Here is a 24,050-nt window from a genome sequence, read left to right as displayed (position 1 = left end):
TGTAAATAAGACCCCAAACAACACATTCCTTAATAGACAATTCATGTTCTAAGCTATTAATGATCTGCATTATTGCCTAAATGTCTTTCATCTGCATTTCTCCATCCAAAAAATAAATTATTTTCCTTATGAATAAATGCCCTGAAGTAGTATTAAATTTATACTTTCCTTCTCTCAAAAGAAAAGACCCATGATTTTCTTGAATCTTTCACTTAATTTCTCCATACCCAAGTTCCTAGGCCAAATAAAAGGGTAAGGCAGGAACAAGACCAGGTCACACTATTTCAAAGGATATCTCTTCAGGAAGGAGAGCTTTTGAGGGAAACTCTATTGATGAACTTGTACCAGGGTTATTGACCTGGTAGAGAGATTGACTTAAGCTGCAGAAGGTGGTAGTGCTATGATGGCTGCTTATTTAAAAGGCTATTGTTTGCAAAGCAAATATATGACAAAAAAGCCATATTAAAATATATACGCTATATTCAGCTAATTTGATGGATTTTCATTTTATCTATTTATTTATTTAGTGGCTGGTTTCTTGATTTTTTCCCACTTTTATTGAGATATAACTGACCTATAACATTGTATAAGTTCAAGGCACACAACATAAGTAATTTGATACAGGTATATTTTATGAAGTAATTACCTCAATAAATTTGGTTAACATCCTTGATGGATTTTTAATTTGATCATATTTTTCAAAGCCTAAAAGCTAATTCATTGGCAAAGAAATCATTTTGTGATATATTGCCTTGACACTTCCCACTTTTAAAAGCTACAGCTATGTAGGACCCTTAGGAATCCAAACAACATAAATATAGTTCAAATCTCTCTAACTATGCTTGAATTAAGACATAGCCCATGCTATCAAGAGTTCGTAATCTGACTGAGGACATAGATACATAAAAAGTAAATTTTTGTGCTATAATGTAAACAGAGTTCTATAGGAAAACCGAGGTGCAAATGTTTATGGCCTGTTATTTCCTTGAGGGTGTAAGTTAGGTTGCCAAGGAGGAGAGGAGAGAGGGAAAGTTGGAAAGTGAATTTGGCCAGAGGTACATTGTACAAGTGAATTTGGCCAGAGGTACAACGTAACGTCAGAACTGGCTTTTAAGTAAGTACCCCAGGCATGATCATGAGTGTGTCTCAGAAAGATCACATTAGCCAGCAGTGTATCAGAGCCACTGAGGATATCGGACACGGAGACAGGGTCCAAGTATGAGTTTATTGGCAGTCATTGCAGTGAACCAATTACTAGTCATCACTCTTAAATATTTATACTGTACTAAGCACTCTGTAAGCTTACTCTTGACCACAGTCAAGTTTTCAGAGTTGCTCAGCCAGTAAATGGAGCCACAGGATCTGAACTGAGGTGCTGACTCTTAAACGTGGCACATACTTTCCAGAGAGAGATAATTAAGGTTTTCAATTAAGCAATGGCTGTGGGAATTGAGAGGAAGTACTCTCCCTAAGACATGTTCTAGAAGTAAAATCAAAGCCGTTTTTTGGGGACAAATTAGCTTTGGGTAGTGAGGGGAAGGATCTGAGGATGCAGAGTTGCCAATTTATTTCGTTTGGGTGGCTGAGTGAACGACCGTCTGCTCAGGAAGGGCTGGAGAGGGAAGATCATGAATTAGTTTTGGAAAGATGGTTTTGAGTTGCCTGTTGGGGACATCAAGATGGAAATGGCCAATGCGGAGCTGTAAATACCGTTTCGAGGCGCTGGAAAGAAATGAGAGCCAGGACGGAATGATTGCGCGTCTTGAATATGATTGAAATCACAAAAGTGAAACAACCCATACTCAAGGAAGGTACCGTGAATCAAGTCAATTTTTAGTTTGGAAATGCCAGAGGATGATGTGGGCTAAGAAGATGGAAGAACCAGGTGAGGGCTGTCAGGGAAGCTAACTGAGGAGGAGATCTCAGGAAAGGAGGTTCACTCAATACCATCAAGAGCCGCAGACAGCAAACAAGCAAACCAACCACACAACGTGTTAACGGTGCAAGAATATGGCTTCATACCGAGCCACACGGATGAACTTAAGTCAAAACTGTGCCCAACCAGGGCTATTTACAGCCGCTTTCTTTTTCTTGAGATGCCAACGTTTCCCGCTCGCTTTCTCCTTCATCCCCCTACCCTTTCCTCCCTTCTTCCACGTACAGGGTGATTCTCCTCCACATAGCAATGTTTTGGGACTCGCCTCCCACTCCTCTCCCTTCCAGCTGCTTACGGTTTCTATGGAGACCTTCACTTAATTAACCCAATCGAGGAAGAGGGCATCGCTGGCGGGAAGGAAACCGGCCAGAGCAGCGGCGGGAAGAGCTGGAGGAGAGCGAGGGCTCGCTGACCGGAGCCGGGAGGACCCCGCACGGAGGCAGGCCGCGAGGTGGGCTCGAGGGCGGCTCTCGCTCCACCTCGGCTCCTCCCGAGCCTGTGCCCGCGCAGCCCCGGGCGCGCGAAACTTGCAAAGCGCGGCGGCGCGGCCAGGCTCAGGGTCAGGGCGGGATGCGGGATGCGGGATGCGGGATGCGGGGCTCCTGGGATGAGGGGCTCCTGGGACCCGCAGCTCTGCAGCTGTGCACTCCCGCGCTTTGACTTCCAAGTCTCTGCTCTTTCCTCTTTTCCCCTCCAGTCTAACCATTCTTAAAACCTCAGTCCTTTCTCTTAAACTCTGTCCTGTATCCAGAGGTCAGAAGTTGGTGCCTTTGGACTGTTGCTAACACAGTGCTCCCAGGGCCCTGCTCTGTGATTCACAGAACTGAATCTGCGCCGGGGTTTGGACTTAGGCCGCCCAGAGCGATCTTTCCGCTTTGGCATTTTTATTGCAACACACAAGCCGCCGAAATCCTACTTTACACTGAGATTTGGGGGAGAAAATTAAAGCCACAACCCTGAGGACAGAACACTCACATCAGATTTCAGAGAAAAACGGACAAGGTTAAAGCTGTGCAGTTTGTGGGGGCGTCTGTGGGTTGAATGATTAGATATTTCTTTTTAACTGGGTTGCATTTTATCCGAGGTGAACACCTGCTTAGTTAAGAACTAAAGAGGATTTTGTAGGGAGAAACCTTCTTTGGAGTGGTTTTAGAGAGCTTTAAAATCGATCCTGGGGACTTATTTACTATTCAAATGAGGTTTTTCAGTTTTAGAAATATTTATATATTTTATTTACAGGATGTTTATTCTTTTCTTGATATCTTAAGTTCTTAGGTCCTCAGGGACTCTAGGTGCCTAGGAAAAGCTACACAAGCTTTGTAGATCAATGCATTTTAAAAATGAATATTGAATAGTTTTCCAATTTAAGTTCAATTTCACCAACGGTATTTTGAAATATTTTTCATAACGATGGTACAGTTTTAAAATGTGAGGCACTGCTTCCAACGAAGTAGCAGTGTGTAGGCATTCTAGATTTCCACCAGTTAAGGTTAGTTTCACACAACACAATGTAATTTTGTGTAATTGCCTGATAGTTCATTTTATTTCTACCCCCTCCTTTGTATTTAATTATGGCAGCTTCCGGAAGCAAATTATTTTGTTATTTGTTGGAAAGTACTGATGTTTCCAGTTTTATTAGGTGGAGAATATTATGCAACACCTACTTATTAATGCCTTAACATTCAGTTGGGTGAGTGGTCGGTCTAAAGTGAAGAGAGATGACATTAAAGTGATACACACGCACACACACACACGACCTAAGGAATGTCTAATAGTTTAGTTTCGAACCTAAAAATATAAATATACATGTTTAATTTGACTGAATATGCTTCATTTTCCAGATGGAGAAATTAATGATTCTACTGCTCTGGTTACCATATGTGGTTAAGGTGAGACATTTTTTAATGTCCCTTTTTTGGAATAATTAGTTAATAGGTAGGATGCTAGTGCATTGAGTCTATCCATTTTGGAAAATAAGGGGTGTGTTGAAGAGAGATAACACTAAATATTGGGTCTAGTACCTAAGAAAAATTTTCTTTGCTAGATGCTGCACAAATGTATGCGTATAGATGGCATCTGTTTTCATTGCTTACTAGTTGTTTTGGGGATAATCAGTGCCGGGAGAGATCAGAATTCGGTAAAAGATATGGTATAAGTGACACATTTCAAGGCTGTTTTCATAGGTATTTTGATAAATACATCGTGAAGTCTTTTCTTGTCATCTGGGGAACAGAAAGGCTCTCTGATCCTGGGGCCCAGCTATTTTACCTCAATTGCTAGCGTTTTCTTTACCTGTAAATGAACCAAGCCTCTAAAATGACTGAGTCAAACATTTTGCTCTCAAACTTATTTTCATTGCAAATGTATTGTCAAGAATGTCTGCGAAGTATTTCACTTTCGTAGGCATCATCATCAGGGTACACAGTTCACATGCCAGGAGAGTGTCCTGAGTTTTTCCTGTGACTTTGAGTCTCTCCTCCTCCCTGACCGCAGGAGCGTGGTGTTCCTAGTCTGAGAAACATGTTTCCTTGCTGTAATTTTACTTGCCTTTCTTATTTTCAAAATCGTGTTAATAGAGTATCCAATGGATGTCATTTAATTCATGTGTAGAAATTGATATTGATGAAATATCTTTCAATTATCATTTTGCATGTTTTAGGTTTCATTTTTGTAAATTTGCTTCTAAAATAATAACCAAGAAGCCATTTATATTTTTTATCATTTGTTTTCTTTCCCATTTCAGATCTCAAAAAGTTTTCATTATGTACCGATGAATAAACAAACAACAAAAATTCTTATTGAATGGGATGAATTTCCTAAAGGAGAGAGTCCTGAATTTTATTTTTTAAAATACCAACTTGTTAATAGTTTTGCTCAAAAAGTAAGCCATCTTTTTTTTTGGCTCTGATAAAAAGTAAGCATAGTGTAAATTTGATGTAACTAAATGCCACATCATAAATAGGAATTTAACAGATATTGCAATTTCTTACTTTTGTTTATTAATATATAAAATGTTTCCATTTTATGAAATATCTTCATTAAGTAGTTCATCAAAATAATATTTAACTTTTTCATAAGAGTGATTATGTATTTTCCTTTTTATAATTTATATAGTGCACAGAGAGTAATTATATAACAACTAATCTTTATGTAAAAATAAATACTTTATATATGTTTGTATTCTATATCAGAAAACCTGCTTCATATGAAAGAGATGTGCAAAAGTCAAACTTGGGATTAATGTATCTGACACAGAGTTATTAAACGTTTCTTAAGCATCTAAATCTCATTTACAGAATATCAAAAGCATTCTCACAGATCCACAAAAACTTCCAAAATCAGTAATAACACTAGAAGAAAATGAAGACTATTACATCATTATACAGTCCATAAAATATGGACAAATTTTGAGTGAAAAATCATTCCAAACCCGTAAGTAATGTGTATATGTTGTTCAGCTATATCACCTAATTATAAAGGGAAAAAAATTTTATTACCAGATAATTTGAATTTTACAGTGATTAACAGATATGTAATGGTAGTCGGAAATCAAATCTGAATAGTGGTATTTTGTTTTTTAAATGTAATGTAAATTTAAAAATTTAAAGGAAATTATAAACTGAAGTAAGAATAAGATTTTCAGTGTTGATGTTGAATGTGTGCTAATATGAATAGAAAGGTATCATAGAGATGTTACATGTAATCCAGATTATTCTAAAAATGTTATAATGTGGGTTTGTAATCTGATTCATTCATTCTAAGCAGTGTATGAGAAACTGCCGTATAGTCTAGAAAGTATTTTATAGTTATATAATGTTTTTCCATCACAGTCAATCTTTTGTAATTCAATATTCTTTGTGTTTCATTCAGTTTTATTTAAAACTGTGCTAATTATTCTCCCTGATTTTTTAGGTGGAATCTCATCTAGAAATATTAAAACAATAGCAACAAGTACGAGTGTTTCTTTTAACTGGAGTGAGCTATCTTCTGATGACATTTCAATGTCAATATCTCTTAATAATTCTTCACAAATTATGCAAAACAATGTCACTGTTTATGAGTGGGGCAGTTTGAAACCTGCCAGTTTGTATTCTTTTACATTTGAATTCAAACAGTTACGCTTGGATTTTATAAAGGTATTTCAGAGACTGGATGTTCAAGTGGAAACAGGTATGTAGCTATTTGGTTCATTGTTAATTAATATATTTACTATGGATTTTGTAGATAACTTGGAAGCTGTATTCCTCTTTTAAAATGTGATCCAGCCGAGTATTAACTACTGTAAACTACCTGTAAATGAATCAGCATAGTCCCCCTTTTCTAACTGTGTCATTCTGGTATTTGATTTATTGAACAAGATGGATTTAGCAGGGTAACGGTATGAACCAACTTTATTCACCTTTCACCACTTCTTTTAAACTGAACCAAGTGGGTTCTCTTTTCTTTAACTCTGGCAATGGTTCGTATGGATCCCATTGCTTTTCAGATGACTTTCAAGTATCAATGAATAGTCTCATTTTCAGGCATTAAGAGGTCCATTAAAATCTGATATAAAAATATCAATCTTCCATCCTATTTGAAGCTTCTCCATTACTCATCCCTGATCAGACATGACCAAAATTTGTAATACTACAAGGGGAAAGGGAGTGTGTTCAATTTTTAGTGTCTTCCTCGTTCTACTTCCTTCCCCCACATGGTGGGAAGAGAGAGAAGAGGTCAGTCACAGATAGCACATGAGGGCCATACCCACTCTGTGATGGGCTAAGAGTCCCATTTTAATATTCTCTATAGGAATAATCAGTGAACCACAATATATGTTTACCAGTGAAGCAGACAAACACTTGAATAGTAAGAAAAAGATAGTAAGGGGACTAAAGCATTCCCTCTCTCCATCCTTGTTCTTCTCCTGTGAAAACAGTTTCTTCAAAAGATCCTTGTCACATCTTCCTGATATGTTGGGCTGAGGCACTGATGAAGCATCAACAAGAGTTAAAGCGCAATGTCCGCTCTAAACAGGCTGAGATTTTCCTCAGTTTTTTATGGTATACAGTCTTGGAGAAACAAGCTAAGCACCCATTCTAGTTTTTTCTGGAAGGTAAACCGATTTGATGTCAAGTGGCAGAGAACAGAATTTTTAGCAAGCCTTATGTCTAGTTCTCTAAAATAAAAAGAAACCTGAAATATACTTAGAAAGTTCTTTCCCAGTACAAGAGTAAGGGAAAGGAAGGACAACCTGAAATAACTTAGAGAGAAAAACATCTGTGGTTTTTGTTTAAATTGTTATAAGTGGGCAATAATTCTGCATAATTAATTCTTACAGCTACTTAAAAAGCTATTTTCTTTGGTAGTAATGGATTTACCACTTGAATAATAACAGCTTTAGTACTTTTATTGGTTTGGGGAAAATATAGGGAACGTGCACAATTAACACTGCGAGGTTTTCACAATTATCTTCTATAGATGTCAAGAAATGTAATTATATAATGTTATATTACTGAATTCATCTATAGCAAAGCATTTTTCTTTTGGTAGGTTCATGTTCACAAGGATGGGTAGCATTAAAAAATAACTGTTATAGAATTAGTAAAGAAAGCGTGCCATGGAATGTAGCCCAGCAACGTTGTAAGTTATCCTTAAGTTCTGCACACCTTGTGGATATAAAAAATGAAGAGGAAAAACGCTTTATATTTTCACTTCTCAGGTCAAAGAATCAAATAATAATATGGACTGGTCTTAATGATTTGAAGGTCAGTAAATGTAAAGAAATGCATATATTGTGATCAAACTATTTTATATATGTTCATTCATTCGGCCCTTCTTTGTTTATTCATTTGTTCCTTCCTTCATTCATTCAATAAATATTTATTGAGTACTTCTTAGAAGCCAGACACTGTTCCTTTTTCATTTCCTCCATGTCAATCTCTCTCTCTCTTTCTTTTTTTAGAGCAGTTGTAAGTTCACAGCAAAATTGAGGGGAAGAAACAGATTTCCCGTATACCCCTTGCCTGCACATATACATAGCCTCCCCCATAATCAACATCCCCTACCAGAGTGGCACATTTGTTACAGCTGATGAACCTGTATTGACACATCATAATCACTCAAAGTCCGTAGTTTACACTTTTGGTGTTCTACATTCTGTGTATCTTTGTCAAAGCTTATACTTTTCCTGGCCCCCCTGCCCCCATTTCTAGGAGGGTTGTCACATGACTGTCTAGAGATAGATTCATTACTTGTGAGAATTGAGGTTGGTGATATTCACCAGTCACATCTCTGAGCAGAATGGTGTCAACAACCTCACCTAATGCGTAGAACTTACTAAGACTTGAAATAAAACAACTAACATCTAATGAATTATGGGTCTGTGCCAGGCATTATTGTGTTGAGCCTGTCATATGTGCTGCCTCTTTAATCCTCACAACAATCTGTTATTGTACACATTTTAAAGATGAGAAAATAGAGGCTTAGAGTGAGATTCAGCAATTTGCCTGAAGACACATGACTAATGAGTGAATGAAAATGAGCTGTCTCCAGCTCAGAATCTTTATGGTGAAGGAAATCTGCATAAAATATATTAAGCTGATTGATCGTTAATTTTAGAAAGCATTAATCTTAAAAAAATTTATAATACAGCTGTCACTAATAAAAATCTTCAAATACACATATTTGAAGATATGACAGTTACTTTTCCTTTAAATTGGCTTAATTTGTGCGTCTTATTACAGAAAGAAGGTCATCTCACATGGACAGATGGATCATCTTTTGGCCTTAAGACGAATGAAATCATTTCTTTTCCACTGCTACCCAAGAATGAAACGGATTGCTATATTTTACAGCAAAATGCAACAGGATCAAACTATTTCTTTACACGATTTTTCTGTTATGTTCCATTGCCATATATTTGCGAATATGAACGTAATTATTTTTATTAGTATTTTATATTCATGCATCTCATGCTTATATTTTAAAGACAGAATTATAATTTCTAATTAAAAATAAATCTCTTTTATATTTTTTTCAGCACCTTTTCTACAGGAAGACTTTTTCTTCTATGTAAAGGATGTTGGAACAACTGAAGTTGTATTTAGTTGGAATAATTTGAATGGTTGGAATATTTTGAATAAGTGGCTGAAACTGGGATATAAAATTATCATTAAATATTATTTAGACCACAAAGAAGAACAACATTTTGAAAGCATTCCCCCAAATACTACAGAAAAAACAATTACCCAGTTGTCTCCTGGCCATATTTACAGGTTTTCACTCTTTGCAATAAATGAAGGGGAGGCAAAAACTACTTTAAGTCCACTATTCATTGTTGAAACACGTAAGTTACAAGACATCTGAAAGAATAATTTTTCAAACATTTAATATCATCATTAGCAGGTATTTCCTGAAGGTCTGATATTTTCTCATAAAACCCTGGACATACTTGTATCTTTAACCATTTTAGATTACAGTGAATCTGTTTATGTGTTTGGCTTTCCTCTTAAAGTATAAGCCCATAAGGAACTATATCTTATTTGCTTATAATACCAGCTAGACTAGTTCCTGGTCCATGGTAAGTAATCAAGAAATCTTTATAGAACTGAATTTTTGATATGCGCTAATAGTGGGAGATAGACGTGTGTACTGGAATTTAAGAGACTTACAAGGGAGAGAATTAGTAAGGAATAAAAGTAAATGCAAACAGAACTATATAGAAAAATATAACCTGAATTCCAAATCAGTGGTGCATTTAATAAATGCTTTCTAGAATTCAGAGTATAGGTGACAGGGGAAGGCTCATGGAAGGGAGAGGCTTAGACTCAAACTTGAAGGAAGTAAAGAATGTTATGGGCAAAAGTGTGGAGACAGGAATTTGTGGGAAAAGAATAGTGCAGGCTGACTGCAGAAGGTTTCCTCAGATGCGAGAGTGAACGCAGTTAGAGAGGTAGGTGGTGCCAAATTTGGGAGTGCCAGGAGTCTGTGTCTAATGTGGTTGGACTTGGCCTTAGAAGCAATGGAAATCCATTAAGACTGTAGTTTTTAAGACTTGCTTTACGTTTTACAAAAGCCGTCTTAATGCATTATCTCACTCAGTACTCACCTCAACCCTGGGAGTAGCTACATAGAAATGAGAAAACTGAACTTCAGAGAGGTGACGTAAACTGACCAGACTAACAGGCTTTGTTAAGTGGTAGAGCCACATGGGAACCCAGATGACCTTATTTTAACCTCTGAGAAATTGCTTCTAAAGAAAGACTCAAGAAGAATGTGTGTGCATATGTGTGTGTTGGGAGGGTGGTGAACGGATATGCATTTGAGGCTGATACATGCCAGGTGCTGTTTTAAGAAAATTAATCCGGAGGGATTAACTAGGAACATCGCTGGCACTGGGTGGAATGGTTTGGAGTGGGGAAATATTCCTGCAAGGGAATGACTGCCTGAGTTCCCGTGTTGATGGGAATGAAGAGGGAGTAACATGAAACCCTGCCCTCTAGTCTGACGGGACAGAAGAGGTAAAAGATGTATATGATATGTGATCACTGAGTGCCATCAGTGCCATTTGGTGGTGCTTGTAATAAAAATAATGATTGAACAATAATCTGTGTCAAACACTGTGCCAAGTGCTCTATATTCCTTGTCTCACCTAATCTTCAAAATAATTTCACAAGGCAGCTAGTACTATAATTCCCATTTTATAGCCAAGAAAACTGAGGCTCAAAGAGAGTTAGTTATTTATTCAGGGACCGGAGCTAGAAAGCGGAAGAGCCAAGACTCAAACCCAGTTTTCCTTTTCTGTTCAAGCGAGAGTATTATGGAAGTACTGAGAAGTGAGAGAGAATTCAGCCAAATCATATCACTAATACAGTGCATTTTTTTGACATTTTTATTTCTTAGGCCCATTATCAGCCCAGAATTTCACAGTTACTCATGTGAAGCCAACAGAAATATTTTTACACTGGGACCCTCCAGATCCTGTATCTTTTCACCATTATGTTGTGACTATTTTGGATGTTGAAAACAATAAATCAGAAGAGATGTTTGTTGAAAAACTCAATACATCAACAGCAATCGGAAATCTCAGATCTTTCCATCGTTATCTGATATATCTATTCAGTGTAGCAGAAAGAGGAACTTTAAGCTGCTTTGAGAAACCTATTTCAGCCATTACAGGTAAGCATAGGCACGTTTTGCCTTTTTTTTTTATTCCTGAGTAAGATTCACCCTGAGCCAACATCTGTGCCAATCTTCCTCTATTCTGTATTTGGGTCACTGCCACAACATGGCTGATGAGTAATATATGTCCGTGCCTGAGAACCGAACCTGGGCCACCGAAGTGGAGCATGGCCGAACTTAACCTCTGGGCCATGGGGCAGCCCCACATTTTGCCTTTTAATAAAAAAATATAAACTACATATTTTGAAATATTATTTTTCTGAAATTTAATTTTGTTGATCCTTCATAGGTACAGATACTCACAGCTGAACATTTGTTTGAATGCTGAATCAATTCTAAACGTGGATTCTAAATACTAAATTCATTTAGCCTTATATGAACTCTTTGAACATTTTCATTGTTCCTACCAGAGTTCCTAGAAGACGTCTTCCTTATCCTAGCCTTGGCTGGAAAGTAAATTATCATAACATAGGAAAGTTGGTTCACCCAGTTATCTTTAATAACACTAGATCCAATAAATAGGTGTGCACATTAATGAGTTTTACTTGGTTCTTCCTTACTTTCTCTCACAGTGTGATGAGATCACCTCTAGGGGGCAGTGTCGTCTCAGGACTTCCGCATATGCGTTTCTAATCTCCACTCACCTCCACATAGCAGTTTTTGATTCCTTGTCTAGAACGTAATCATTAAAGTAATCCATCTTTTAATTAAGCATTTTATTTAACCCTTAAGTATGTCAATTTTTTTTTAAAAGATAAAACACTATCGTATGAAACAATGCATAGCTAAGCACATTTTGACAGTATGTCCCTGTGAGTGTATGTGTGTGTTGTTTGTGCGTGTGTATTTAACATGCCTATATGAAAAGTTCTTTGACTGAAATTTCACCAGCTAAAATTAAACACCCTTGAGCTGAGGTGGAGGAGTGGAAAACCTGCACTTGCACAGCTGTAGATTAATTACCCTTCTCATACTTACTGTGAATACTTCGGATTCATTGAAAGTAATAACAATGGTAAAAGATATTATTTAATGCTTACGAAATGCCAATGCTTAACATACACGTATTCAGTGTTGCAAATCATGATCAAAAGTTTTTTTCCAATTGCGCACTAGATCGGGGATGTTTTGTCTTCCCTGAGCTCAGACAAAGATCCTTCAATTGGTAAACGCTCGGCTGAGCCCCTTACCCTTCAGGAAGATGCTTTCATTTTTAACTGACAGGCAGCCAGGAGGATTTCTCACAGATCCATTAATCTTGAAGTTATATTAAAATCTCCCGTAGGATGTACCTATTTGTTTAATGGAGGGACAGGAGAAAGGTACTTGTGAGTCTGCACGTTTAATTCTGGCTCATTGCTATGTATATTAACTGTAAGCTGACATGGCAGTGCATGCCCAGGATTTAGTAATCTGGTGTTTTTTACTTTCCTAAGGTTGAGGCAATAGTCTTTTTTTAAAAATTCATTGTTCACTGAATAAATAATGTTTTGGTATCAGAAATTACAGTAAGTACTAGGGATACAAAGATGAATAAGACGGAGGGCTGTCCTGGTGGCACAGCGGTTAAGTTTTCGCATTCCGCTTCAGCAGCCTGGGGTTTGCAGGTTCGGATCCCGGGTGCAGACCCACACACTGCTTGGCAAGCCATGGTGAGGCAGGCGTCCTCTTTGCTATTTACCTATCTATCTACCTATCCAGGGTTCTCTGGCTAGATATAGTGTTAGGTATAAGACCTCTTCTTTCTCTTCTATGCCTATGCACCTGCTGTCTACTCTACTTGCAGTATCCTTCTGTCTCCCCACTCCCACCTGGCTAACTCCTGCTCTTCCTTCATGACTCAGTGAATCACTCCTCCAGGAAGACTTCCATAACTATCCCTGCACCCCAAGGCAGGGTTAATTTATCCCTCTCTATGCTCCCATAGTCTCCAGTGCATAACCTCTATAATAGCAATTATAATACTGCATTATGACAGTTTTTTTTAACTTACTTATCTCGCTTCATTAATATGGAAGATTTCTGAAGGCACAGACCAGGTCTTATTCATCTTTTTTTTTTTTTTTTTGAGGAAGATTAGCCCTGAGCTAACATCTGCCGCCAATCCTCCTCTTTTTGCTGAGGAAGACTGGCCCTGAGCTAACATCCACGCCCATCTTCCTCTACTTTCTATGTGGGACACTTGCCACAGCATGGCTTGCCAAGTGGTGTGTAGGTCTGCATCCAGGATCCGAACTGCGAACTCTGGGCCGCCAAAGCAGAACGTGCAAACTTAACCGCTGCACCACTGGGCTGGACCCTCTTTATTTCTAAATGAATGTCCAAGTGTCATAACTTTCAGAAATTAGAAAGGTGATATAATTAAAGTTACAACTATCTTTATGATAAATATCAGTCCCAAAACTTTAAAAATCATCTACATGTTAATGACACCTAAATTTATCTCTCTATTCCAGACCTTTCTCCTGAATTCCAGACTTAAATGTCTAACTACCAACTTAATATATCTCGTTTAAGTATCTACAAGATATCTTAAATTCAACATGGCCACAACCGAACTATAGATGTTTCCATCCAAATCTGCTTTACCTACAACCCTCCCCATGTCAATTCACGACCATTTCATTCATCCAGTTGTTTAGGTCAAAAGCCTTGAAGGTATCCTTGACTATTCTGTTTCTCTCACAACCTAAACACAACCTGTCAGGAAATTCTGTTGATTCTGTCTTTGAAATAAATCCAGAATCTCAATTCTTGTCCCTACATCCCTTAGGGCTATGGTCATCCAGGCCACCACTCTCTCTCGCCAAGATTTCTGGGTTTGCCTCCCTATTTCTACCATTGACCCTCTCTATAGTCTGTTATTAACATAACAACACAAGTGAGTCTTTACAATTTAGGAAAGATCCTGCCTCAGCGTAGAACCCTGTAGTTGCTACCTGTTTATTCAAAGATAAGCCTTCGGAGCCTGGCATGATCCGGCTCTCTATCCCCCAGCCTCATCCCGATACTCTCACCTTCCTTCACTCTGGCTTTCTTTTGTGCTTGGAGATGCCAAGTAGACACCCACTGGAGGACGCTTACTTTAGCTGTTCTTTTCTGCCTGGAATACTGTTCTTCCAGAAATCTGCATGTCTAACTTCCTCACTTGCTTCAAGTGTTTTGTTCAAAATCTCATCTTTTCAAAGACACCTTGCCCTGAATTCCATATTTAATACCATAACTTCCTCCCTAAAGCCACCTCACCCCTGATCTCCCTAATCTTGGTTTATTTTTCTTTTTTCCTTGGTACTTACCATATCTAACATACTGTGTAACTTGCATGATTGTTATATGTATTGTTTATTTCCACCCAATAGAATATAAACTCCATAAGGCAGAACTTTGTTATTTTTTATTGATGTCTCTACATGCCTAAGAGAGTTCCTGGTACATAGTAGGTACACTTGTATATTTGATAAAGGATGAGTAATCGCCATAATGGGAATATTACTCTGATGAAACTCTTAAGACTCTGAAGAATTTGCTAAACACTTTCTATTTTCTCTTGATGTGTAAAGTTTGTGCTTAATCATATTGGTAAATCTTGTGTGGTAATCACAAGACAAATTTTTCTCCTAAATTGAGTCCTTTTCAAGACATGGTGATACAAGGTAATACAATTTACTTTAAATGTTAGTTAATATTGACTTGAGATGTTTTTATTCAGTAGCATGAATAATGCTAACAATAAACTAAGATATGTGTGTCTATCTGTTTCTCTAAGGTATTAACCCACCCCAGAAAGTTTATGCTAAACCTGAAGATGTGGGAGAGAACAGTATAATAATTCAGTGGGAACCCCCACAAGATGGCCATGAGGTCTACATTCAAGTCAAATCCATATCAGATACAAGAGAAGTCATGAAGCTTTTTGTAAAGGATGCTAATAGATTCAAGATTGATAATTTAATCCCTGGGATGACATATGACATTGGAGTGGCAACAGTGATGAATGGGAACTTGAGTGAGCTGGTAACTGTTCAACAAACTCTAAGTGAGAATCAAATACTTCTCATTTTTAACAGATGTTTGCTGATTTGGGGTATTGTAAAATAGTTCCTGATAGACCCCTTGTAACAAGTTTTACCAAAATAGATTGCTGGTGTGCCTCAGGACCTGGAGCAATTTGCATCCCTTTTCTCCTGAAAATGCTTCCTGCTTGTATGAAGGCAGCATTGTTTATGATTAAGAACTTGATCCTAAAGCCACACTACCTAGGTTTGCATCTAGGTTCAACTGTTTCAGTAACCCTGGGCAATGTGCTCAACCTGTTTATGCCTCAGTTTCTACATTTGTAAAGTGGGAGAAAATAATATGTATATCATGGGTTGTCCTGAGAATAGCTGATTTCATAGATGTAAGGACTTAGAACAGTGCCTGACGCGTACCTATGTAAGTGTTTGTAATTACTATTGTATCAACAAAGGCATACTGAAGCACATGAAAGGAAATACTGATGGCATAAAAAAGGTTTAGGACCAAAGAAACAAAAAATTTCTATACTCTTTCTCAAATAAAATTAATTCATGCAGTGAGTAATCATTGAAAATCTATTGAAGAGGGAGAAAGAAAGAAGAAATTAAAAGTAAATAAATGAAGTAATATTGATAGATATTTATAAACTGATAAACATTAGGAAGGGAAAAAAAGTGATATGATAGAGAGGAATTGAAGAGGGAGGGAGGGTTCTACTCTAGATGGGCTGTAATAGAAGGAGTTACATCTGAATAGAGGCCTCCTTCTTATGAAGGAGCCAGGGTGGAATAAGGTGGAGGAAGGGTACTGCGGGCGTGAACGGCCAGCATAAAGACGGTAAAACAGGAAAAAGCTCTGTGTACCTGAGAACAAAGAGACCAGAATGTGTGGTGTCTGCTGAAGAGGGAGAAGCGCAGTAAGAAATGATATCGGAGAAGTATTCAAGGCTCAGGTCACATGAAGCTTTCAGGCTATGCTTTTGAGTTTGTTCTGAGGGCAGGTGGAAGTCATTGAGAGTTTTATGCAGGAGAGCAACAATGTGACCTATGTTACAAAAATTTCCCCATGGCTATGTGCAAAGGATGATGTGTAAAGGGACAAGGAAACCAGGTAGAAGGATGTTGCAGAATCTAGGCAAAAGATTATGGTGGACAAGATGGGGACGTGCAGATGGAGAGTAGCAGATACATTTTATATTATGGCTGTAGGAGGTCCAAGCTTTGAGGCAAGAGGCTTCTGATGAATAAAGGAAGGGAGAAACCTAAGGTTTTGACTTAAGCAATTTGGGTGGATTTTGGTAACGCTGAGAAAGGAAAGAACATTGGAGTTCACAGGCCTTTTGGTGAACAATAAGGGCAGCCTGATGGGAAAAATAAATTGGTCCAAAAATCCATGTACCAGCAGTGTCCACACTCAACCAGCATCAAATCTTCTTGTTTTATCCTCCAAAGACTAAAACTGAATTTGTATATGGCACTTCTATACTTAAATTTCTAAGAAAATCTACTTATAGATAATTATCAAAGGAAGCAGTTATGGAAAAGGAAACAACTAAGAAAGATATTGCTGAAAAAAATTATTTCATGCCTATTAAACAACCCAACAAATATTTACTGGCACAACAGAAGTACTAAAGTTTAAATGAATGCATGGAAAATGAACTGCAGTCTTAGATCTACCAGTTATTATCAGCATGAGGTTAGAGTGTCCTCATATTGTCTCAGTGCCTAAGTTTTCTCTCTGAAAATGTAGATCATTGAATACATTTTTAAATTGACTTCCACTTCTAAAGTCCTGTTCTTTGACTCTAGGGAACTCAGCATATTTCAACCCATCTGCCATCTAAAATACACAATTTTTGCCTGCCTTTCCAGATAGTGAGCTCTCTTGAAATCTTATTCAGCTCTGTATCTACAGGTGTAAATGCAGTTCTTCACTCTGTTTAATTCAAGTACTTATTTGTAAAATCACTATCTAACATGGATGCTGAAACATGGATTAACATATAAATAATATTAACATATAAAGTCTAGGAAGAATAACAGAATTTGGCGGCTTGAAGTTAGGACAGAGATCTTCTTGCCAATTCCTCTGATGTTGTAATGCATCCCTGTAATTTTCCTTTATTATGAAGCCACATCTGTTCCCTAGGGTTTCACAGAGCAAATCTACTCCCCAATTCACATGAAAGGCCATCAAATGCTTGGAAACATCCCTTAGGTATTCGTGGTGTCTATATTTTCTTTCCTTCTGGTGAATTATCTCTAGTTCCTTCAAGTACTCCACTATTTCTTATAATCCTATTGGCCTTTCTATTCAGTTCTTAAACTTGATAATCACTTTTGGCATCACCAGATTATTTATCATTCATCATTTTTACTTATGTCAAGATGATAAAGCAAATATTAACCTATCCAAAGGTGCATAGGTAGAAATTAATTCTTTCCATGCATTCTTTCAACAAATATTTGTTGATAACTATTATTTACTATGCCCTATTTCTCTTTCCTCTGTACACTTTGAGATAGTCAAGCGTGGAGGACATTTGCCTTTTGATGAGCTGTTACAGACATGTAGAAGAAATAAATTTTGCACATTCACTTATTTCCCTTTCCCCTTTGAAGTTTCTCTCTCTGTCTCTCTCTAAATATCCCAAAAATAACTAGCAAAAGTCGATCTCTCATTGTTATTGTGCACCTGAACCATAAAATGTGCCTTTGGGAAAAGGCAGTGCTTACGAGCACAGACCTTGGAACGGGGTTACCTGGGTTAGAATTCCAGCTCCACAGTGATCAGTTTACATCCTTTGGAAAGTCACCCAACCATTTTGGTCCTGAGTTTCTTCTCTCTAAAATGGGAATGATAATAATTTTATCTACTTTGTGAAGTTAATATAATTTAAGGACTCAGACACCAAGTCAGCAATGAGAATGTTCTTATGATTTTTCTCAACAGGAGCAGAGGGGTGGCCTTGAGGAGCTATGAGCATCCATAGCAGGAAGGAAAGCTGTTTCAGCTGTCTGTGAGGTCTCTTTTAGTTGGAGGAATTAATTATACCCAAGTTTTTTTGAGAGAAGAGGAGCTGTATGAGAACTGGTGTTTGAATTTTCTTTTTTCCTCTTTGTATAGCAGAATAAATTTTAAGATATAGTGGGCATCCCTGAGATCTCATTCTACCTTGCCTGTAATAAAAGCCTTTGAATTTGACCTAGTTCAGTTTGTCTCATATTGAAAAAACTTCATACAGCCCCCATTGCTACCACTTCTTTTGAAAGAGGTTTTTCAGGAAAATGGGTAAAAATGGAGGTCGTGTCACAGAGACAGAGACCCATCAGAAGTTTCCAGAATATGGCAATATCTTTCTTTGTTTTTTTTAAGTGAAATCTTCTCCCACTTGAGTTTCCAGAGGTTCAGGGTATAGTTTTGAAGGGAAAGAATAACTTTGTCCTATTCCACACCTTCCAGTCTTGGTGACTCTCTACTTTAACTTGTCGTACATTAACACCATTGGCCCCATTTCCCCCGACAAGTGGAATTGATGGAAAACCCCACAATTACCCACTGGAGGGAATGTCGCTGACTCTATATACTTTTAAAACCTAAAGTAAACCATGTCTATTTAAAGCATTGTCTCTCCTTAGAAAATGTCTTCAGCGCCCAGGGACATGGCACTGAATCCTTTCCATGACTACACTGGTCACTCATTTCCAATCCCCGGATCTTTTAATTTCTGCTCGAGGCACGTTTAGAAGCTTTCACAGATCATTGCCCACAGATTCAGATGGATAGGATACTTGTGGTATGTCACACTAATCTTGGGAAAGCCATACTTACCATAAAAGCTTTGTAACTGAAGAGAGCTGTGAGGAATTTAAAGAGGAAACCCACAAAAAAAATTAGTGATGACAGAAGAAGAAAAGTTAAGATAACACAACTGGAAAAGAAAAAACATGGTAAAAGTGCCTTGAAACCCAGTAGTATATCATATTGAATTTGTTATGGTTAGTATATTGGAAGTTTCCTCATAACCATCAAGAATAGAAAAGGCAAGAGAGTTGTTGAATGAATTGATGAAGATATTGCATGGATTTTATGTTCTATAATGCAAATTATAGGTGTGTGTTTAAATCCTTTTAGACAGTACTGGCTCTGGGCAAAGTGGCCGAATCAAATATTTAACAGTGACTTAGAACCTAAGTTTCACTGCATCAAAGCAGATGACACCAATAAAACTAGAAAAGGAAGGCCATCTAATGATTCTCTGGAGGAAAAAATATTTTTTTGCGAATGTCTATTTTAGAAGAAGATATCCACTTAGAAGAAATATAGACCTAAGGACATATTGGATGGTATCCCAATAGTCCACAGATAGAATCAAAATTAAAATTGACCTGAGGGAAAAATAATGTGAATGGAAATTGTCTAAAACTTCAGATCTGCTCTAAACAGCACAGCAGAGGACTAAGGGATGCTAAAGCTCTTGTAGAGAGGTCAGGGAGAGTGTGACATGTAAACAGATCCTTCCTCCAAACTGTTGCCAGAACTGCGTTCCTAAAAATGAAATGACTGTCTGCTCAGAATCCCTGTGCCTACAGGAAGAAATCTGATGTCCGTAGCATGGCATGCGAAGCCTCTCACAGGGTCCAGCCTCAGAGGTGGCCCTTCTGTGCCCGGTCCCCTTCCTCACGCCGCATGCTTTAACCACCCTGAGCACCTGCCGTGTGCCAGGCGCTGCTCTAAGCACTTTAGGTATAAACACATTCTCTCATTTAATCATCACAGTGACACTGCAAAGTAGATACTAATCTCCTTCACATTTTACAGATGAGAAAACCAAGGCACAGAGTGACAAAGTAACTTGCCAAAGACTACTAACTAGTTGCCAAAGACTAGTGACTAGTAACTTGCCCTGTGAGTAAACAGCCAAAAGAACTTGGTCTTCCCTGAACACATACTGATGCCCTGTTTCGCTTCCGTGCTTTGTTTATGCTTTTCTCTGCCTGGAATCCCCTCCTCACTACCTCTCCCTCCTTACATGCACTCTTTCTGGTAAACATGTTCTGTCTTTTAAGACAGATAAAATATCAGTGTTGACTCTGGAAAGCCTTCCCCAATTATCTCTGCTAGAATCGTTGATTTCCTTCTCTATTCTCAACAACTTTTTGTTTGTACCACCTGCTCAGCTCTAAGCGTGTGGGATTCTAGTTAGTGATCTGTGCATCTCTTTCCTGAGATTAGGAACTGCTTGAAAGCAGGAACTTAGCTTTATTTACTTTATTTGCATACTCACCTTAGTACATAGGTTCTCAAAAATACTTTCTTGATAAATAAAGAGGTAAAAAATTGGAAAATCTCCAATTCTTATGATATTTCAGACTATTGAAAATCAAAAAATGAAAGTTATATACTTCCAATACATCGTATGTCAAAATATCCATCTTATTTCTCTAACACTGACATAGTAAACAAAAGTTTAATGCATAAGCATTTAATATTTTCACAAATTCTAGAACTTGCTAGACAAAATACAGAGAAATATGATTGAAATTTTTAAAAAATCACTCATTATAAATCTCTTTTTGTCTTTCAGAGCCCAAACCAGTTCAAATTGTTATCCCTTATGAAAGTCATAGTACCTCTGTCATCTTATTTGTTCAAATGCCTGATATCGGAGTGTTTGATGGTGTACATATAGCAGTTGAAGGAGGGCCAAATGTAACCATGCCTTTACAGGGTGACAATAAATTTACTGTTGACAAGTTAACTCCAGGAACAGAATATAACTTCTTTGTTTCCGCCATCAGTGGAACTAAATTAAGTAATATGTATTATGTGCCTGCAGTAAAAACATGTAAGTATGTTAGGACTTGCATAAGCTTTTTCTTGGTTTTGATTTTGTGTACCATTTCAAATTAGTAGGCTAAATTCACTTCAATGCAATTGTTTTCAAAGATATTTTACAATAATTGCAAATACGTCACTACCGGGCCTGAGCTTTTATTGCCTAAGTATACAGATAGCGCCAACCTTGTGTAAAACTGAGGTCATGAATTTTTTTTAATCTATCGATTAACAAAAGCATACCTGCATGGTAAACAGAACTTTCAATGACTTCATCCAAGAGTGAGGAATGTGAGTAATTTTAGGCAGATTATAAGAACTAGATTATATTTTTTGAGTCTAGGAGCCCTGATAGTATCTCTCAAAGCACACAGTCTAAGTGTGTGCATGCTCTCCCCATGCTGCCGTTTGTCTGGAAAGAACTAGTGTATATTTTCCTTACCTCTTTGAATATTTAAAATTAATATAAATGTGTTCATGCTAATACTTATATTTTGAGATTCATATTGATTTTGATTTATCTTTTCTTTAAGTAACTCAAAAATTCTACAAATATTAATTTTGAACATTTGGGATATATGAAATTTATCTGATATTCCTCTAGTAGCTATAGAAATGAATGGCACAGAGTAGTAAATACCACACAAAAATCACAGGGAGTCCTTAAAACATTGCACGGTGGTCCTCCCTTATCTGCAGTTTTGCTTTTCACAGTTTCAGTTACTTGAGGTCAATCACGGTCCAAAAATATTACATGGAAAGTTCCAGAAATAAATAATGCATATGTTTTAAATTAGGTGCCATTCTGGTATCACGATGAAATCTCGCACCATCCTACTCCATCCCACTAGGATGTGAATCATCGCTTGGTCCAGCATATGCGTACAGCATACACTACCCAGTGGCTAGTCACTTTGTAGCTATCTCAACCGACTATCAGATAGACTGTCATTGTTTTGCAGTGCTTGTGTTCAAGCAACTGTCATTTTACTTAATAATGGCCCCGAAGTGCAAGAGTAGGAGTGCTGGCAATTTGGATATGCCAAACTGAAGCCAGAAAGTGCTTCCTTTAAGCAAAAAGGTGAAAGTTCTCGACTTAAAGGAAAAAAATTGTATGCTAAGATTGCTAAGATCTACAGTAAGAATGAATCTTCTACCCATGAAATTGGGAAGAAGGAAAAAGAAATTCATGCTAGTTTTGCTCTCACACCTCAAATACGTGTGTATAGGAAAAAAAAATATAGTCTGCATAGGGTTCGGTACTGTCTGCAGTTTCAGGCATCCACTGGGGGTCTTGGAACATATCCCCATGGATAAGGGGGGACTATTGTAATTCGGTCTGTAACAGGTCCAGGTTCTTCATGATATGCTCTGTCTATACATCTTCACATATATCGTTATACCACCATGTGTCTTCTTCCTCCCAGATTGTAATCCTTCCATTAATTTAAACTCAACTTTTCCATAAAATATTCCCAAACTGCTGTCACAAATCACACTATTCCAATAGCATTTTAACATATTTATAATGAGCTCAATAAATGTTCATATTTTATTTTTGCTTGCAATTTTTATATACTTCATATCTGTATTCTCTGCCTCTCTTCCTTATATTATAAATCACTGTGGGCAGTGTTCTGTTTGATAGTTCTTGTCTTTAAACATAATCAGTACTTGGTACAGCCCAGTGGCGCAGCCGTGAAGTTCTCACTTTCCGCTTCCGCGGCCCGGGGTTTGCCACGTGGATCCTGGGTGCGGACCTACGCACCGCTTGTTGAGCCATGCTGTCGCACACATAAAGTAGAGGAAGATGGACACGGATGTTAGCTAAAGGCCAGTCTTCCTCAGCAAAAAGAGGAGGATTGGTGACAGATGTTAGCTAAAGGCCAGTCTTCCTCAGCAAAAAGAGGAGGATTGGTGACAGATGTTAGCTCAGGGCTAATATTCCTCAAAAAAATAAAAATAAAAATAATTACTACTTGATCTAAATATATCAATATTGTGATGTCAGTCAGCAAAATATATCAATAGATAAGATGATAGTCTAAAGCTGCCATTTGTTTTGTTTTTCTGAAATAATTTTTTCCTTTATGCTAGATGAGATCTTTAAAATGGGAAAAATAATGCTTAAAGCTCATCAGATAAAATTTGTTTATAGTTTCAACAATACTTTGTACAAAAAGGACTCTTTTACTTCTTTGTCTAGACTTCTAAACTTTTTCTCTGTTTTTTCAGTTTATCCTAATAGTTTCAAAAAGCTTTAATCTCTTTGTCCTCCTTTGAATATTGTGCATTGTCTCCTGTGAATTCATTCCCATGTGGTTTTCACTGCAACGGCAAAATTTGCTGCCTGTGATGTATTTGCAGACTGAGGATTGCAACTGATTATCATACTTTATAAACTGTCATTATATGTATAAACAACAATTTTTAATTAGGATGGAGAGATAATTGATGAATAAATTTTACTGTTCTTTTTTCACGTTGTGCTTTTTTTCCCCCTTTAAAGGGATAAATTAAAAGAAAAACCCAAGTTAGAAAACATCCAAGAAGAATTAACTGTGTTGTGTGTTTTGGGTAGGTCTAGAAGCTCCATCAAATATCCATGAGGGCAAAGTTACAGACTCTTCCATAGAAATTCTCTGGAATCGAGCTGATGGGAATTTCCAGCATTATGAAGTAACATGCATAAGCTGTGCCGCTGCTTTCACGGTACGTTATCCGGGCTCTGGGAGGAATTCATCTTGAATCTTTCATGCTGAATCCAACATTACTGCATTCTCATGTTAGATAACAGTGAAATTAAATAACTCCAGACTTTTTTGCTTGTGTTCAATTGTGGAGTATTTCTTAAACAAACAGTTGCTAATTTCTTCTTTCGGATTGATAGGTCCAGAAAGTAGTTCAAGAAACAGCAACATTCTCCAAACTGGATCCTGCCACAGTGTACACCTTTTCAATTCGCACTGAAAAAGAAGGTTTTAAAGACAGTACTCCTAACACAAAAGAAATACAGACAGGTACAGCCTGTGTAAGCACTTATGTGTTATTCAATGTTCACATATTTATTTAGTTCTTTTAGGGAAGATTTGGT

At 37.5% G+C, this 24,050-nt stretch overlaps 1 protein-coding gene across 2 annotated transcripts in view; it reads left to right on the top strand.

The window, feature by feature from the left end:
• Positions 1–2,185: 2,185 nt before the first annotated feature.
• Positions 2,186–24,050, top strand: part of PTPRQ (protein tyrosine phosphatase receptor type Q) — a 242,907-nt gene continuing 221,042 nt past the window's right edge. The window contains exons 1-13 of one of the 2 annotated variants that reach the window (XM_070507247.1): positions 2,186–2,387; positions 3,778–3,825; positions 4,680–4,817; positions 5,233–5,368; positions 5,849–6,106; positions 7,469–7,683; positions 8,662–8,851; positions 8,958–9,263; positions 10,820–11,095; positions 14,865–15,134; positions 20,706–20,966; positions 23,538–23,668; positions 23,847–23,976. In XM_070507247.1, coding sequence (XP_070363348.1) covers positions 3,778–3,825; positions 4,680–4,817; positions 5,233–5,368; positions 5,849–6,106; positions 7,469–7,683; positions 8,662–8,851; positions 8,958–9,263; positions 10,820–11,095; positions 14,865–15,134; positions 20,706–20,966; positions 23,538–23,668; positions 23,847–23,976 — 2,359 coding nt within the window. In that variant the 5' untranslated portion in view covers positions 2,186–2,387. The remainder of the gene's footprint in view (positions 2,388–3,777; positions 3,826–4,679; positions 4,818–5,232; positions 5,369–5,848; positions 6,107–7,468; positions 7,684–8,661; positions 8,852–8,957; positions 9,264–10,819; positions 11,096–14,864; positions 15,135–20,705; positions 20,967–23,537; positions 23,669–23,846; positions 23,977–24,050) is intronic. The other variant, XM_070507246.1, reaches the window with a different exon arrangement.

The sequence above is a fragment of the Equus asinus genome, chromosome 4, assembly GCF_041296235.1.
Source record: "Equus asinus isolate D_3611 breed Donkey chromosome 4, EquAss-T2T_v2, whole genome shotgun sequence".
In the NCBI taxonomy this organism is placed as follows: Eukaryota; Metazoa; Chordata; class Mammalia; order Perissodactyla; family Equidae; genus Equus; species Equus asinus.
Note: the sequence above shows the minus strand (reverse complement) of the source record. Positions and strands in the feature narration are given on the sequence as shown.